The 15,787-nt window shown below is 42.4% G+C and overlaps 1 protein-coding gene and 1 non-coding gene across 2 annotated transcripts; both read left to right on the top strand.

Moving 5' to 3' along the window:
• The first annotated feature begins 73 nt into the window (after window positions 1-73).
• On the top strand, window positions 74-14,649 carry LOC135502581 (uncharacterized). Its single transcript, XM_064795531.1, has 15 exons — window positions 74-148; window positions 5,566-5,727; window positions 6,089-6,256; window positions 6,686-6,737; window positions 7,096-7,234; window positions 7,732-7,885; window positions 8,276-8,342; window positions 8,608-8,743; window positions 9,099-9,335; window positions 9,673-9,863; window positions 10,282-10,314; window positions 11,077-11,162; window positions 13,647-13,772; window positions 14,177-14,267; window positions 14,573-14,649. The coding sequence occupies exons 1-15, from the start codon at window positions 74-76 to the stop codon at window positions 14,647-14,649; spliced, it is 1,794 nt and encodes a 597-aa protein (XP_064651601.1).
• Window positions 1,566-1,653, top strand: Trnay-gua (transfer RNA tyrosine (anticodon GUA)). The gene is given in 2 exon segments: window positions 1,566-1,602; window positions 1,618-1,653. It is a non-coding gene; the product is annotated as a tRNA-Tyr (tRNA).
• Window positions 14,650-15,787: the final 1,138 nt, after the last annotated feature.

The raw sequence follows: 15,787 nt of genomic DNA, 5'->3' as shown, positions 1-15,787 counted from the left end.
CAATTGCAATTCACTTTTTTTGGACTCAAGACACTCTGGATTGTGCGCACCCTGATTTTGATAGAAATTCAACATGGAGGTTGTTTATGTTGAAGAGTCTAGTGACGATGCTGTTGACGAGGAGCTGATACCAACCCCAGCGATACTGGTAAGTCAACCTCATTCGTCTCTCAAAGTAAGCTATTTTACTCGATTCGCCATGCTCTGGGGCAGTCACACCATCTCGCAGATAGACGTGTCTGCAACAACGCAGTCACGAAGGCATCCAGGCATAGCCAGTGGTTTTTAATATAAGCTTACTCCGCTTTTCGATGTTATACATGACGAAGGAGTGAAAAAAGCCGGGATCTCAGGATCGTCATAAAGTCTAGTTCGAGCCAACCCGTTTAAATCTCGACATTTCAAAACAAGTTTTTTAAAGTTATAAAGATTTTGGCGATTTTTTATTTTCGCGAAAGGAGTTTAAAACTACACGAAGTCGCCATCAGGCGTCCCTCAAATCTCACAGTACGTCGAAACTTTTCACGCTTGTGCAAGGAATATGTGTAGTGGTGAATCAAACATGACCCCGGCAGTGCCCTTACCTGGCATATTAGTCACTTGAAGATCGCCATTTTAAACCCCCTGCTCCTGTCCATAGTCCCCCTTTAAGCTATTTTCGTCATTCCCGCTGATTTAGCTGCGCCGAGACGAGTCGAGAGTGGAACAGTCAAATCGGAGAGCGATAGCTTGATTGGGTCAAATCTCGCCGATAGGGGTCCGAGCCTGACTGGTCATGCTTCCCATGATTCCGTTAAATAAAAATAAAATAAGGAATAACAAATTGGAGGAACCCGCAGTGCCGTTACTATCGCAAAACATAAACAAATGCTTATCGCCTTAATCTGCACACAGAAAATATCCATAAAATACATAAGCAGTTATTGAATTTGTATATATAAATCAATAACAAATGATTTCTTGAAGAGAAAGGGCAAAGTTTTCTTAATTGCCTCAGTGTCTCATTAAAATTGTGAAAAACCCAGCCAGCTGTCTGTTAACCATTTTGACACTGCAACTGAGGTACTAACTGAACATCAAACATTATTGGGAGTACAAAATTCCATAGATTTTTAAAGGGATAGTGGACTCTCATACCTTAGTACCCGGATGTGCTGTGGCCATGACGTGTTTCATAGGAGGGCTGTTCGAATGATTACACCATGCCTGTGCTCAGCATAGACGGTTTGGACTTCTCAGATTCCTATAACGGAGCTCTTGTAAACAAGGTTGGTAAAGAAAAACAGCAAAATGTTCTTTGGCGTTTTTCCTTGAAAAATGCCTCAATGGTCATTCCTAGGCGTCAGAGATCCATTCGAATTCCTCCTTTAAATGCTTGTAAAGGGCTTTCCAGTGGTTCGTTCAAAACTACATCACCCGGTAGCACCGGTCCGGCGTAACGGTGTTTTGTTCAGTGTTTCAATACAATAGTTCAGTGTTTCAATGTTTCAGTTCAGTGTTTCTGGTGTCTGTTCGACATGATTAATCAATGGTTAGACATTTCCGCTAGGTTGACTTTCATCGATCTCTCTGTAGCTCAGTTGGTAGAGCGGAGGACTGTAGTGGGTAAAGCTGGCCATCCTTAGGTCACTGGTTCGAATCCGGTCGGAGAGACATTTTTTTATTCAGGAATACTGAGATTTCCAGGTCCCCACCTGGATCAAGAGTCAAATATACACCTTTCCAGAAATGGGACGCTGAGTGTCCGAAATAGTGATGTCATAAGGGGAAACTAGGCCTTATGGTGGAGGGACAAAGGAGATAGTCATGGTTGACCAACACACTTGAATGCCTTTAATGACGGACAAGGGGGAAAAAGTTAGTTCCAATGCAAGCCACCAATTTCGGGAAGCATGAAGAGGGGGCATCTGCTTGCGCACAGGGTCCCTCTCGGCCCCAGGACTAATTTTTAGTTGTTAGTAGCCGGCGTTCTCCTCAATGTGTTACATTGATTTCTTTATCAGAAACTGACAAAAGAAGATGTTTTGGGTGTAAACGTACGCAAACCTTTGCCCTTCCCGTACGCACCCTGTACTCTCAGTTGTTGACCCCTCCCCCTTTCACGTGCGTCCGTACTTTGAGGACGGTCCCTTATGTTAATATTAACCAAGACTATGATACATTTGTATGTTGTAACATATGAATGATTTCTTAATTGTTAAGACCTGCACACAAACAAAATCACTCGCGCTGTAATCTCACACATTCAATGCATGCATACACCTATTGATGCTTGCGTTGTTTCATATTTGTTTATAGAAAGGAAAACAATTATTCATTCATGCCTTGGCCGTTTCGGTCATTCCGAAACATTTGTTTATCTTCTGTGTTTTCTTTGGAAGCGAAACAATCACAACTTGAGTGGTCGATTCCATGCAAAGAAGACCAATATGAGGCAATCATATGCATCATATGTGTACACTGGTGTTGACTCTAGTTAGTACGAAATTATCGAATACAATATCAATGACGATATTAATTGATTTTATGGATTTTATATGTTTTTCTTGCTAATGAAATTGTGGACAGTACGGACTTGTTCGGACGTGTGTAGCTAGCTACGTATAGTCCCAGAAGCCATGCTATTTGTTTCTTCCATTACACTGGTAACAAAGTCTGGTTGACCGCTTGATCGGGCGCTGATTTGGCGCCAAACTGCGTGTACTTTGCATTTGAAACCGCACCATTTCTTGCCTCAATTGCACACTCGTCAAAACTTTCAGTCGAAAACTCGCTGTGGTTTTTCAGACGGGAATCCAGGTCAATATCATTCAAGGATAGTGTTTGAATTCTGCGGGAAGGGTGTGGGAATGTGGCATCGTTCACTCTGTATGCGTACCGGATACGAACCCCGATTCAGTTTTGTTGAATTATCTGGTTAAAATCATCTGAGGAATTACATTACAAGGATAAAATCGAAGTCGTTCAAAAGCACAAAAGCAACGTTATCCTTAACGGCTTGTTAATTATCCTCAAGGACGTTATCTCTTTCAGTTACATGTAATTCCATTTATACTTTTACGTTAAGAGTTAAGAGTTACGAGTCATGTAAAGCTAACGTGGTTTTGCACAACCCAGCCCAGCGATTCGGTTATAAATATGACTGTCAAGCCATGACAAAAGGGATATAGTTTCTGAAATTACATGTACTTCAAGGAGAAGGCTTAGTTTTATTGTCAAACTTTCATGGACGTTTTTGAATCTTCCGACGAAAAGTGCATGCAAACTTTATAAAGTTCGCCCCTTGAGTTGGATCTGTACAACTTCGGATATGACACAGCTCAGATGGCCACTTTTGCATCATCCACCTGATTCTGATAAGAATTAGTTATCAAAATATCACAAAGGAAAAAGCCTAATCTGTGTTGACTTCCAAGACTAGAGTCATGTCAATAGTCGAGTCTTACGACATCAACCCTGCCATCCCCAAATCTCTCCGGTTAGATTTGATAGAATACAAGGATGGGGCCAGCAAACCGGTTAAGCTCAACGTTGTCAATGTAAGTAGCCTTCGCCTAAAGTGAACGTATCAATGTTAACTATTTTTATGTCACCACGGTGACAGAACCTAGGGGGTTAATAGTAAGTCATTGTCAATGTACAATTCATTAAACACACTTCTAAGTCTTGTCATACCAGTCCAATATGACAAAAAAAAATTCATGGATCCTTTAATCCGATTTCGGTCAATTAGGTCTATTTGGCTAACCGAACAAATCATACTCCTCAAAATAATTTGAGTCCATACGGTGCAGTCATTGGTTAAACTGTCATATTATTTTTACAACTGTGTGCACGAGTTTAAGCCATTCAACGCCGCTGTGCATCAGCACATTGGTCAATAGTGCATGGTACACCAGAGCTTTCGACTGGCCTCGTCTAGCTTAAACTCTTATTGACAGTATCTATTTAGGCCCTTAGAAGCGCGACGACAGAACATCAGGCCTAGTTGTGCTCATGGATACACCATACACACCATGTACCAAGTGTAAAGAGTTTACAGAGATAAGCAAGTTCATATACCTTTCCTAAGACTATAAGATCTGTTCAAAGTTTCACTAAATATGTCGGTGGATGATGCTTTGGATAATTTTACGACGAGAATCCGCAAACGGCGCTTGGCAAAGGTAAGGTACATCAATACTCATTTGATGCCGTGATCTTGGGAAGAGATGCCTATTATCGGACAAAATGTTGGAATAACATGTACAGTTAGGACTACTGTCATTTAAAATAAAATCTTGGAATAACATGTACAGTTAGGACTACTGTCATTTAAAATAAGATCTCATATCGCCTATTCTCGTTTTCACCATAAAAAAGTCAGAAAGGTGATTTTCTTTTACCTCTGAGGAAAGGTAACCATGCTGATAGGTTTATCCGACAACTGAACCCTAGTGGCGACCATCTTGAGAAGACCTTTGAAAGTATGAAGTGTAGTATATCTAATGAAATCCAAACTATTCTTTCAAAGCTGTGCGCTGTGAAGTAACCGCTACACAAGCACCACACCAGTCCCGGCGCGTACACCCTCGGACGGTCAGAGCCAAAAGCCGTTTTGTAGGGGTGGTCTAATTCGAGCCTTTGTTTGTGTACCTCATACCCCTATGCAAATGCCTAGACAAAGGCCACGACGAGTCCATTTCAAATATCCGGTCGCCAGTATAACGGAGGACCCGTGTGAGCACAGAAAGTCGCTTTTTTATCTGCTTTGAAAAACCTATGACACGTATCCGTTGCTGTTCATGTATTTTCGAAACGCGACGCGAAGTAAACTAAGAATTCAAATACATGTATTAATTTGGCCATATTTTGGTTAGTTTTTCCCTAATTAGTTATTGACAACGCACGGACGTCTATTCACTAGTACAAACTTCCGTGTTTACATCAAATATAAATTCGGGTATCGTCAGTACTTTTAACTGTACAAATTTGCCCTGTTAGCTATTTTTGTTGGATACATAGCAGCGACGATGTGTATACTACTTTGGGTTGATATCGAGTCCGGAAGTTGAAGAGGCGTTTCAGTTCAGATCAAAGCCTGAAAGCCAGCTGAGCAAAGTAGCATAGCCGTATACATTTGTTAGGCCTATTTCAATTCTGGATAATTCATTTTTGAGAGATGTCTCTTCAGTTTCATTACATGCCCGTCTTGGTAAGTGTATTTCATCTCTCACACGATGTCGGACCTGTGCGTAAAGCCCTCCACAGACCGGCGTTTTTCGAAAGAGTGCGAGATCTTTCTATTCACTTTAATCAAAGCCCCGACTTCTATCTTTATTGACTCATCCACACTGCAAGCTAAACTTACGCTTGTACTATCTTTTTTACAGCTTTATATACCGCGGAGGATTCCGAAATTTAATGGATCTACGCTTTGGGAAATACATACAAACGAGAGATGTACCTTGACCATCAAGCTCTCCCCCTTTTCCCGGATCCGTCACAGTCTCTGGATGACCGTTTTGTCCAACAAACATTGTCTCCCATTTATCTTTCAAAACTCGTCTTCCATTTATCTTACAGAGGCTTGATAAGATGAGCACGCTGGTCTTCGACCGGGACAACCTCCGTCAGGTCCAGGATGCGGTAGATGACCTCTTCGCCATCTTGTTTGACTTGATCGCTGATGATGAGGGCTGTGCTCGAAACACGCACAAGGAGATGCTGGACAAGCTCAACGATGTGGTGAGTATGAAGTGGTCAGAGCAAGATATATGTCCATAGCTAGACTTGTTTTAGAGCACGAGGTGTCTTCATGCAGTGTACGTGTTAAGAGAGATGACCATCGCCAAGGATTCGTACATGGTAGCAGGCGTATTCATAGCAAGCGGTATGAACAGACTGAGGGTTGTGTTCATATTGATGTAGTAGAATGTGGTCTTGATGTGTGTTTGACAAAAAGATAGTACGTTGAATTCATTAAGTTGGGGATGTATTCGATGTCAGATACTATTGGAAGTAGAACATAGAGATACAAAACAAGGAGACGTATGCTTAACCGAAAACACAATCTTACAAGTATCTCACCCATTCCTCTACTCGTCAGGATATCAGAAGATGGTCCAACATTCGGAGCAAGTTCCTCGAGGAGCCTTATTACGGATACGCGGATGGCGACTTCACCATCGTGGAGGAGAAGGACTTCGTCAAACTGATGATGGATTTGATCAACAGTCTTGAAAAGACGAGATCACAATTAACAACACAAATTCAGGTAGAGCAATGTGCAAGCATGATACTTTCCCGCAGAAGACGCAGAATTCTTTTTCTCTGTAATCGATCGTGCGTGTTTGGATCAACAGAAAATAAATCCTTGCCCCGTCGAGTCGGTTACTATTTTTCTGCTCACGACTGTACACGAAAAGCTGATAGCCAAACAATTGCCGGAGTCATTTTCAAGATTGACGAAAGTAGGAATTAGCTCCAGGAAATAGCATACTTGCTAACAATAATTAGCAAAGAAAACCTAAAGGCTTTTGCTTAGCACGGACCATTAACTTATCATGCCAAAGTACTTGTATAGGCTTTTCACCTGCGTCACAATTTCTGGAGTTCCTATGCATATCCGAACACACTTCAGCCCCATAGGTTCAATGCCCATGAGGTTAGGGAAAGCATACATTCTTTTAACCTATATTTTCAGTGTTACTACGACGTTGCAACAAGCCAGAAGAAAGAGATCAAGGTATTGCAAGGTTAGTACGTTAGTAGGTTTGGGTTTCAGGCAACTAAAATCTCTAGTAGTCCACACTGCTCTTTGAACGAAACTTCAAACCGAGGTTCGCTGTACCCGCGTGTCTCGGCGAGGGCAGGTTCAGGGCAAACTATTGATCCAGTAGCGGATCCACTGAGAAATTTGGAGGGGGAGTGGAGGGGGGGGGGCAGCCCCACAAAGAACGAAGACCGAAGCTGCAATCTTGGAATTGAGGGGCTGGGGGCCCGCTCCAACAAAATTTCGAAACATGAGCGCAAAAATGTGGGTTTTTTGTTTAGGAAACAGGTGTAGACAAATTCGGTGAGGGAATAATGTCTTTTTCCTTACTTGTTCTGCAGTTGAGTTGCTCCGCTACCAAGAGGAGAATATGGAGATGAAATGGAAGAACAGCCAAGAAAAAGCGGAGCTGCTGGCGGTCAAGTCATCCATGACTCAGCTGCAGAAGAACCTCAAGGGAAAGCAGGAGGATATCAACCAGTAGGTGTAAAATAGCACTCAGTTACTAAACTCACTAAACTCACTCCTGCCAGCTTGACATTTCTATGTCGGCGGTGCTACCACGATGTGTCAGTATCCTGCATGAACAGTCGAGTCAACATCTCTCGTGAAACTCACTCTTGCACCGTGACATCTCGTTGTCGCTGTGCCACCACAGTCTGTCAGTACCGTCCTTCGTGAGCCGTCTGTGACAGAAGCTCTCCGACTTGCAAATCACCCCTACAACTTGACATTTCCATATCTGGTCTCTTGCATGGCCAAATCTTGGCTTTTCGCAGACTGGACTGCGGCACTGGTAATTTTGTTTAGCCACAGACTGGCATGCATGGCCAAAAGTTGTCCCTTGCGGCAAACTGCATGGACCTTGGCGTGGGGTCATTTGTCTGGCCGCAGATAGACTGGACGCCTGCGTGGTCTAATTTTGGCCCGTGACAGAGGCTGGACTGCATGGGTAACTTATCTTTCTCTGGTTGTAGGTTACAGCGGGATGGGACAGTACAGCTTTGGGAAAAGGAGAAGCATCGCATTCTCGAAGCTGCCGACAAAAGGGAGAAGGAGTTGACGGCAGAGGTTGACAGACTGAAGAAGGAAAATGAGGATATGAAGGAAAAGTTTACTAGGAGACTTATAGTAAGTACACGTACAAATGTATATCAAAAGTAATAGAATGAAGATCTTGACCAATTGAAGCTTTAATCTCAAGTACAGATCGGATACGTCACGCAACCTAACATTTTTCTCGTCACCAGGTACACTAACAGAGAACGACAATGCTCTAATGCACCCAGCGCATTGCAAACACACGAGATACCGAGGCGTTTCGCTGCTGTTAGTGAACTTATCCTTTCTTCTCCTGTGAAAATGTCATGACTGAATAGATATCACCGGCAGAATGGGTTAACAACCCATCGAGACAAAAACTTGCATTGTAAAAATGTACAGAGGAATTTTTGGCAGTGACGGAGTTCCGTTGTTTTTTTTCAAGAAACGAACACCGAGGTAACCTCTTTTTGTGTTTAGGAATCAGATGACCAGTTCAAGAGATTAAAGATGAAGCAGGAATTGCAGTTGAAGCCGACAAATGACCGTGAGTGTATTTCTCTCCTGCTAATATGGATGGTTCTTGCTTTTTATCAGGAAAGCTTTGTTGGGTAAAACAGAGGTTTTGGGGCCAGAAACCAGGTCCTATTTGTATCAACCGCTCCATAACTAAATGCTTCCCCGCAAGCATCCGTTCAGACACACACAAACATACTGGGTCAAGACGATTTAGAGTTGAGTGTCTTCATCAATGACACACTTCACTGCTCTCCCCGACAACCACAAGATAATATGTCTTATTTCTGTTTCAGAGAAAGACAAAGAGATGGATTTGCTCAATAAGAAGGTGTATCTACTGGAGAAAGACTTGACGTCTATGGAACAAGAATTCTTGAAATATCAAAAATACTATTGTGCAATAACACACGGGATCCAACGAGATTTCAAGTAAGTAAAATACCGATTCAATTTCTAATTCAAGAAAAGCGTAGACCAGCATTTGTGTCGTTTTGACGATGAGTGATAAAAGTCGCTGAGATTGATATTGATTGCATTCAGGTGGTTGCGATCACTGTTTCTTGTCGCAGGTTCCTGCGATGACATCGCCACGGAGAAACAGTTTTCTCGCATGTGATCATGGTCGCAGGTCGCGACGACGAAATCGCTCGTTTTGCGGGGCGCTTCCAACTAAGAGCCATTCCCAATTCTAAATAGTCTCTCACATCTCACCCACAATGTGTTTATCCAGAGTCTTTCAAATAAACAACGAAAGCCACACAATGAATGCGCAATTGTTTTTCAGAATCTTATGTGAGAGGTTCCAAAAGAAAGCCAACCAGGACGAAGTCAGCGGGCCTGACAAACTAACGCGGAGGGATATGAGCCGACTCGCAGAGAGGCTGAGCACTATATTTGCGTCTATGATGCAGGGGCGCCTCCTATTAATGCTGGCGGATCTACCTGATCACTACCTTATGCTGGAGAAAGATATGAAGCCGGTCTCGGTGCGGAAGTTATCATTGGCCTACACGTCCAACAAGTAAGGTTTGATTTATGCAACGATCTGATCAGTTCAATCTGACCAATCAAAAGACAGCTTGCATACTGCTTTGGGGAGCTGCATGTGAAGAAGGGGTGGCAGTTGAAATGAGTCCCCAAGAAAAAAACCATCACCAATGCCGCAGTCTTTGCAAATCTTTGCAATCTCCTTATTGATGCCAGTACGATTACCGTTGTAAACGAGTTACCTAAATGTGTGTTTCAGAAGAAACGTTTTTAACAAAGCCTCGTGAAATTGTTATCTTACCTGGCTATATTTTATGGCTTGACGTAACAATTTATTAACAACTTCACAAAAAACTTATCTTTTTCTTCAGAAACTCACCAACCAATCCACCAGGCCACATACCAGACAAGAGTCCGACCGCCATTGCACTAGAAAATGCCGAAAAGATGTTGATACGCCGAGAATCGCGGAAGCACATGACGCCACGAGAGAGGCGTGCGTCGGTGCAGGAACGACAGACGTCAGCGGATAATGGTGCTTCAGAGACGATAATAGAAAAAGGTAATATCATATATCTGCTTTTTCTGGTTTTCAATATATTTTTCTGACCATTAGCTTAGCTAATGGAATGGTGCTTTTGGGAAAAGCTTTGATAAATACCAGCTAATATTTACAACTTATAGTTTTGATTGAAAGATTGGTCAAAACAGTGAATGCGAAAGCGTTGCCAATGGTTCAAGGAACTAAGAGTTACCGTGTAAATTTTGAAACCTCACGCTTAACCTTAAAGGTTCCGTTTGAAGCTATGATAAAGAATACACCAAACTTCACAGAAATCCAACTGGTAGCATGCGTTCCAAATAGGTCAAAATGCATTTCAAATCGTGTTCAAAATATCCTAATCGGTCAGAATCCTATCATCATCAAACAATACAAACGACGAATTGATATTCATAATGATTTCTGCCCCATACTCTAGGACCAGGAGCAGACGACGAACTCCCCTTGGAAGGTACTCTTTCCTTGTATAGATGAGTTGATAGTGCATGCTCTTTTAGACAATAGGAACACCGCAATGCACTGCACTGAGTATGCATTGACCAATGGTTTAAGCCTACTCAAGCACAAAAACACAACTGCAGCTTTTTGTGGTCGTGGCGTATCAAATAAAATGTATTTTCTCGGAGAAATTTTTGAGATGCAGGGAGTAACTACCATTTCATGTGGGCTGTCGGCATTCCGCTAGGTGGCGCTGGCTGTCACTATATTTGCGTGTTGCATGCACCATGCAATGGCTTGATTGAATAAAAGAATGACAGTATATCCACGAAGTAGTTGCTATTTAGTTTTAGTGTGCCTGTAGTGATATCACTGATGAAGATTTTGTTCTATCGTGCCTCGTCGGGTCATTATTATTTTGGCGAATCACATCACGCCATTCAGGGTCACGTGGGGTAATATATTTTCTAATGTTTTCAATATTTTGTGGTATTCTTTTATGGTTGGTCAGGTCAATATTTATTCAAAAAATTTCTCAGAAACGGTAATAAGAATCTACAATTATCAAAAGAGTCTTTTTCGAAGGAATTTTTGGCGGGGCAAAAAATATCGAATTCTCAATTTTTGATCAGAAATCACCACACAGAGAATTTAGATTTGTTAAGAATTCAGTTGTCAAAAGCAGCTTTATTCTGAGGTATAAGCTTACTTATAGGCTTGAATTGTGATTGGCACTTTTGATTCACAGCTAACATTTTGTGTTTTGCAATTCCAGCTCACCCTGAGTTGGTCTACCGGGAGACAAACCGAGTCAATTTCATCGCGTGCATGAGATATTTCCCTCATATGGGAAGGGATTACGTAAGTTCATTTTAAAGTAGCGCTAACACAATAATAGCACAGTGATATCCGATTCTAACGGCGAAACGTATCGGGGAGACGACAGACGCGTCAGCCGGTGGGCTGTTTCAGCGGGAAGGCGAACCGAATCTTTACATTTGGCAGTGACCCGGTGTAATGTTTTTGAGTGTTTCTATTTTTGAGTGTTTCCCCTCATTGTTTGGGAACGCTAAAAGATAGATTGACTAGTTTTTCTGTGTTTCCCCTTATTGAAAATTCATGGTCTCTCTAGCTGCCTATTGTTTGGAAACACTGAAACATGGGGAACAACCACAGATGTTACACCGGTCTTGCGTGAGACGCACAGCGCCCAAAAAATTTCACACTAATATTAGCAATTTAATACATTATAAGACCCCCTTTAGGAGGGGCTCTTAAGATACACGTGTGTGCGGGAGTAGATAATGTAAATGAAGTGAAATAAAGAGAGTAAATATTGTATATCCAACAAACAATTTTTTTTGGTATATTTCTGAATTAACTCCGTTGAGTTTACCGATTTCTCCGCGATCTTCCGGTGGTGGTTGCTATCCCATTTGTTGAAATTAATTTAAATTAATTTAAATCTTCATGGGAATTCGCTACATCATATGCCTAAGAAATTGGCCAATTATATTAATATTTTTATTAGAGAAATATCCGTCCTAAATAATGACAGAAAAGGGTGGTTTATTTCAATTTTGTGTCGACATGATCGAGGTCACGTGACATAAAAACAAAACAATCGCACACACCCGTCCAAAAAAGGCACTTTAAGAAAGACAAATACGTTTTTCCAGCTTAAAACCACACTGACGACTAAGTTATATTGGTCTTCTGCCCAAATCTGAAGTATCAAAATGAATCACAAACTAGAACTAGCTCTATTTAGCAAAAGTTGCGTGAAAAATTCGGGTGAGCGACATTCTGCACCCTAGCGGCCAATTAATAAACTACTTTCAGCCGTCTGCTCCGGTCTCGTTAGGGAGTTTTTCCCAAATGTACGCGATGATGACGTGCCCCATTAACAGGACGTAACATCTATTTTAAAATGCGTTTCCAAAGTGAATGCATGAGGACAATCCATTTAAGTGTCGTATATCACTGGAAACGCCCGATTCCCGTGAATAAGGACAATCACAATGTATTACATTACCAAAACAAAAATGTGTCGGAAGGAACAATATGGTCCCATCGCACCCCCCCCCCCCAGCAGTATGACACAGAAGGGCTAGTTGACTGTCCACCGGGGGGGGTTTGGGGGGAGCTTCCCCCCAACGCACTGGTAAAAACCTATGTCGACGGAGGGGGGTTTGGGGGGTGTCCCCCCCCATTGTAACACCTGTAGTTGTTAGAGCTTGCACTTAACATATGCTCGTAGGGGGGTTCGGGGGAGCTCCCCCGACCTAAAGGGGGGCTCACTAAGTCCTTGACTTTACATATTAGTCAACAATGCAATACAAAATAAAAAAGCAATACACCACTACAATCAACCCCATTGCCTCATCGCTTTTACCAGCCGATGTGGAATTACTTTGGGGTCAAGATAAATCACAACGCAAAATGCGGGCGCAAATTAAGGATATCTTCCTGGTCTTTTGTGAGCCAAAGTGAAAGGAATGTGATATACAATACGGCTCATTCACACCAACGCGCCGAACACCTTCATATAAGAATTAAAATGTAACACGCCCATGTAGATTCAAACTCAAAATCAGTTCAAGCGCCACGTACTCTTTGAACTACATGTAGGTAGGCCTACAATGACAGGACCCTGCTATATCGGAACGAATAATTCGTGTACGGCGTGAAAAGACCAGACCTTTGGTTTTTTCCCGACCTAATTCTTCTGCAACTGGCAATAGAAATATGAGATGTCATAAACCTTCTTACGGTGTTAAGGATGGGGCTCCACGCATGCGAGGAGCCAGGTGCAAAAGAACCATTAAAAAAGAAACTTGGAACATTCCACGATCTGAAAATATAAAATACGAACCTGCCATTTCAAAAGAGAACGGATGAAATGTCCCCCCAAAAGCACAAAATTACTTGCCATTTCTTGGCTCCAGTTTTCGTTAAATTCCACGAAGTCGCACAATACGTTATCCATACCACAAATTTGAATAAATCGGTACTCATTTGAAAAGATTGTCTGTCCACTTTTCCGCGACAATTAGAGATATATACGTCTCGAAAATATTGTTTCTGTTCCTCACAGTTCGAAATAATTTCCGCTTTGAAAGATGAATAGCCGTTTCGATTCCCGCTCAAAAGTATCAAATGCCACAACTTTAAAGAATTGTATTAATAACCATTGGATCAAACAGGTGCGCCCACTTCAATACTTCACTAAGCGGGTGCGCCTTATGCGCGCAGGCGCAGTTCGACCTACAAAGATTACGCAATCGACCTGTTGAACCGCACGTTGTTATATGTTTCAAGTTCGACTTTTCTCCTCTATTCTAGGTTTTTGATCAGTGGGAACAGTTCCAAAAATACGATGCGAATGGAGATTACGCCCTTGACCTGACGGAGATGATGACGGCTATGACATCGACGATAGGACAGCAGTTTAATGCTCAACAAATAAAAGTAACCAGCCATGTTCTCAAACTCTCCCGTTCAAGCTTTTGCTGCCGTGCGCCAAATGCATAGAAATCTACTTCAATTTTGTCCAAAGCAACTTGGCGTGTTGGTCTCTAGGGCAGTAAAACGTCCCTTCTGGGCCTACTAACTAATAAGAAGCCTGTATCTGAAATATGCACCTCTGACAACCTCTGCCGCAGGGGCGTTGCGGAACCGATTTGGTTTTCGACAGGCAGCAACCCCTGCGGGACGAGAGCGCTCTCTGGATTCTCCGCAGGATTTTTGACGTGCCTTGCCGTTGCTACAGCTACTGAAGCGCCCCCTAGGGCATATTGTGTTGTTTTAACCTAACGGCAATGGATGGGCCGTTGCTTTCTTATAATTCTTTTAATAATTCCTATGTTTTCAAGGAGGCCATGATCGAGGTGGACATCGACGGGTCAGATACGATTGACTTCTACGAATACCTGACCATCGCCAACATGCTATCACAGAAAACAGGTAAAATAAACGGGAGGGGAGGTAAAATCTGGTTGCAAACTGAGCTGAATACCCTCCACTTCCAGCACAAGGCTCATTAGGCCCCTGCAGCTGTGCAGTTTCGAAAACAGAGAATGGCGGAGAAAATGATTTGAAAGTATATTCTCCTAGCCGTCAACCAAGTTGTTTGTACATGTATATTTGTGGGCACAATGCATTTGACTTTTCTATAGGACTGATTCCACTGCTGCGGGAAACGCCGCTGCGGCAGAATTTTAAATGCAAAAATGGCAAACTTTATAATCATTCTCTCTCTATCATTTCAGGTAAATCGAATGTGTTTCGGAGCGAACTTGCGCAGAAACAGGGAAGTCTTGTTTCCCGGACGTGTGCCATCCAATGAAATGGAGCAGCGACGTATTGGACACTGCTAAGGGTCAGAACAATGTGATATGCATCATGGATAACCTACCCCACTAGAGCCTGGATAAGAAGCTTTGTTCATATAGGGGACACCCGCCCGAATCACCTCACTGACAGTCTGCACAACCAGCTAGATTTTCGGTGATGGGGCGGGGCACGATTTTTGTCCTCTGTCTGCCGGGGAATCGGTAAAAATCTATATAAAAAACTATTTTTGTGATCCTTGAGGGCATTATCCCTGTGACCCCCTTCCTCTTTCTGTGACCCTGACAAGGGTATTCCCGTTTGCAATCTACACGTAACTCGGATGAGCAAGGAAGCTTGGTGGGGCGAGCATTCCCGAAAATAAACATGTCGCCGAGTAAGGATGTCGTCGAGTGAGCCTGATTGGTCAGCTCAGGTCACGTGGAGTGGATACGATTGCAAAAGGTATTTTGATTGGCTGCAGACTAGATCACGCCATGTTTTTTCCTGAGTAGCAATTGGTCTGTCGCCAACTGACCAGGATGCTTGAATCTTAAATTCAAAAATTGTTGTCAGAAAGATAGAGATACATGCAGAACTGTGATATTAAACGCTGTGATATTCTTACTGCCTAGAATAGACAGAATATAGATCGCCAGTCAAAGCAATCTAGCAAAATGGTACGCTCATGTTTTTTTAATATTTTACCATGGACCTACATATAATGATGCACTAGATCCATTTCACTGTCTCTAGGTCATGAATGGGCATGTTGAAGATCATGTAGCCTGTACATTTGCCAATGAAATGTACATGTATATGAAATCGCAAAATAAAGTGAATTATTTATATCAAAATGATGTCTTATACATGTCCCCTGCCGGTGTATAGCCGATTCAGTTTTGATGTACCAGCCAGTTATTAAAGGGCGGACATAGTCAAGGACACAGGTTGGCCAGATTAGGTTGTTATCTTGTTGAGAAGGACAACCGATTCAATTACTTTGATCCGGAAAAGTAATTTTGATTGGCCCATTTCCCTCTGATCGCAAAATGAAATGCACTGCCGTGGCCAAAATGGGATTGATTCCTTTACATGTCGACACTTTCAACAAGTCCGTGCCAAAATGGTGGTGTCTATACGGTCAATACTTA

This window comes from Lineus longissimus, chromosome 18 (assembly GCF_910592395.1).
Source record: "Lineus longissimus chromosome 18, tnLinLong1.2, whole genome shotgun sequence".
NCBI classification, from domain to species: domain Eukaryota; kingdom Metazoa; phylum Nemertea; class Pilidiophora; order Heteronemertea; family Lineidae; genus Lineus; species Lineus longissimus.
This window is presented reverse-complemented; position numbering and strand designations above follow the sequence as displayed.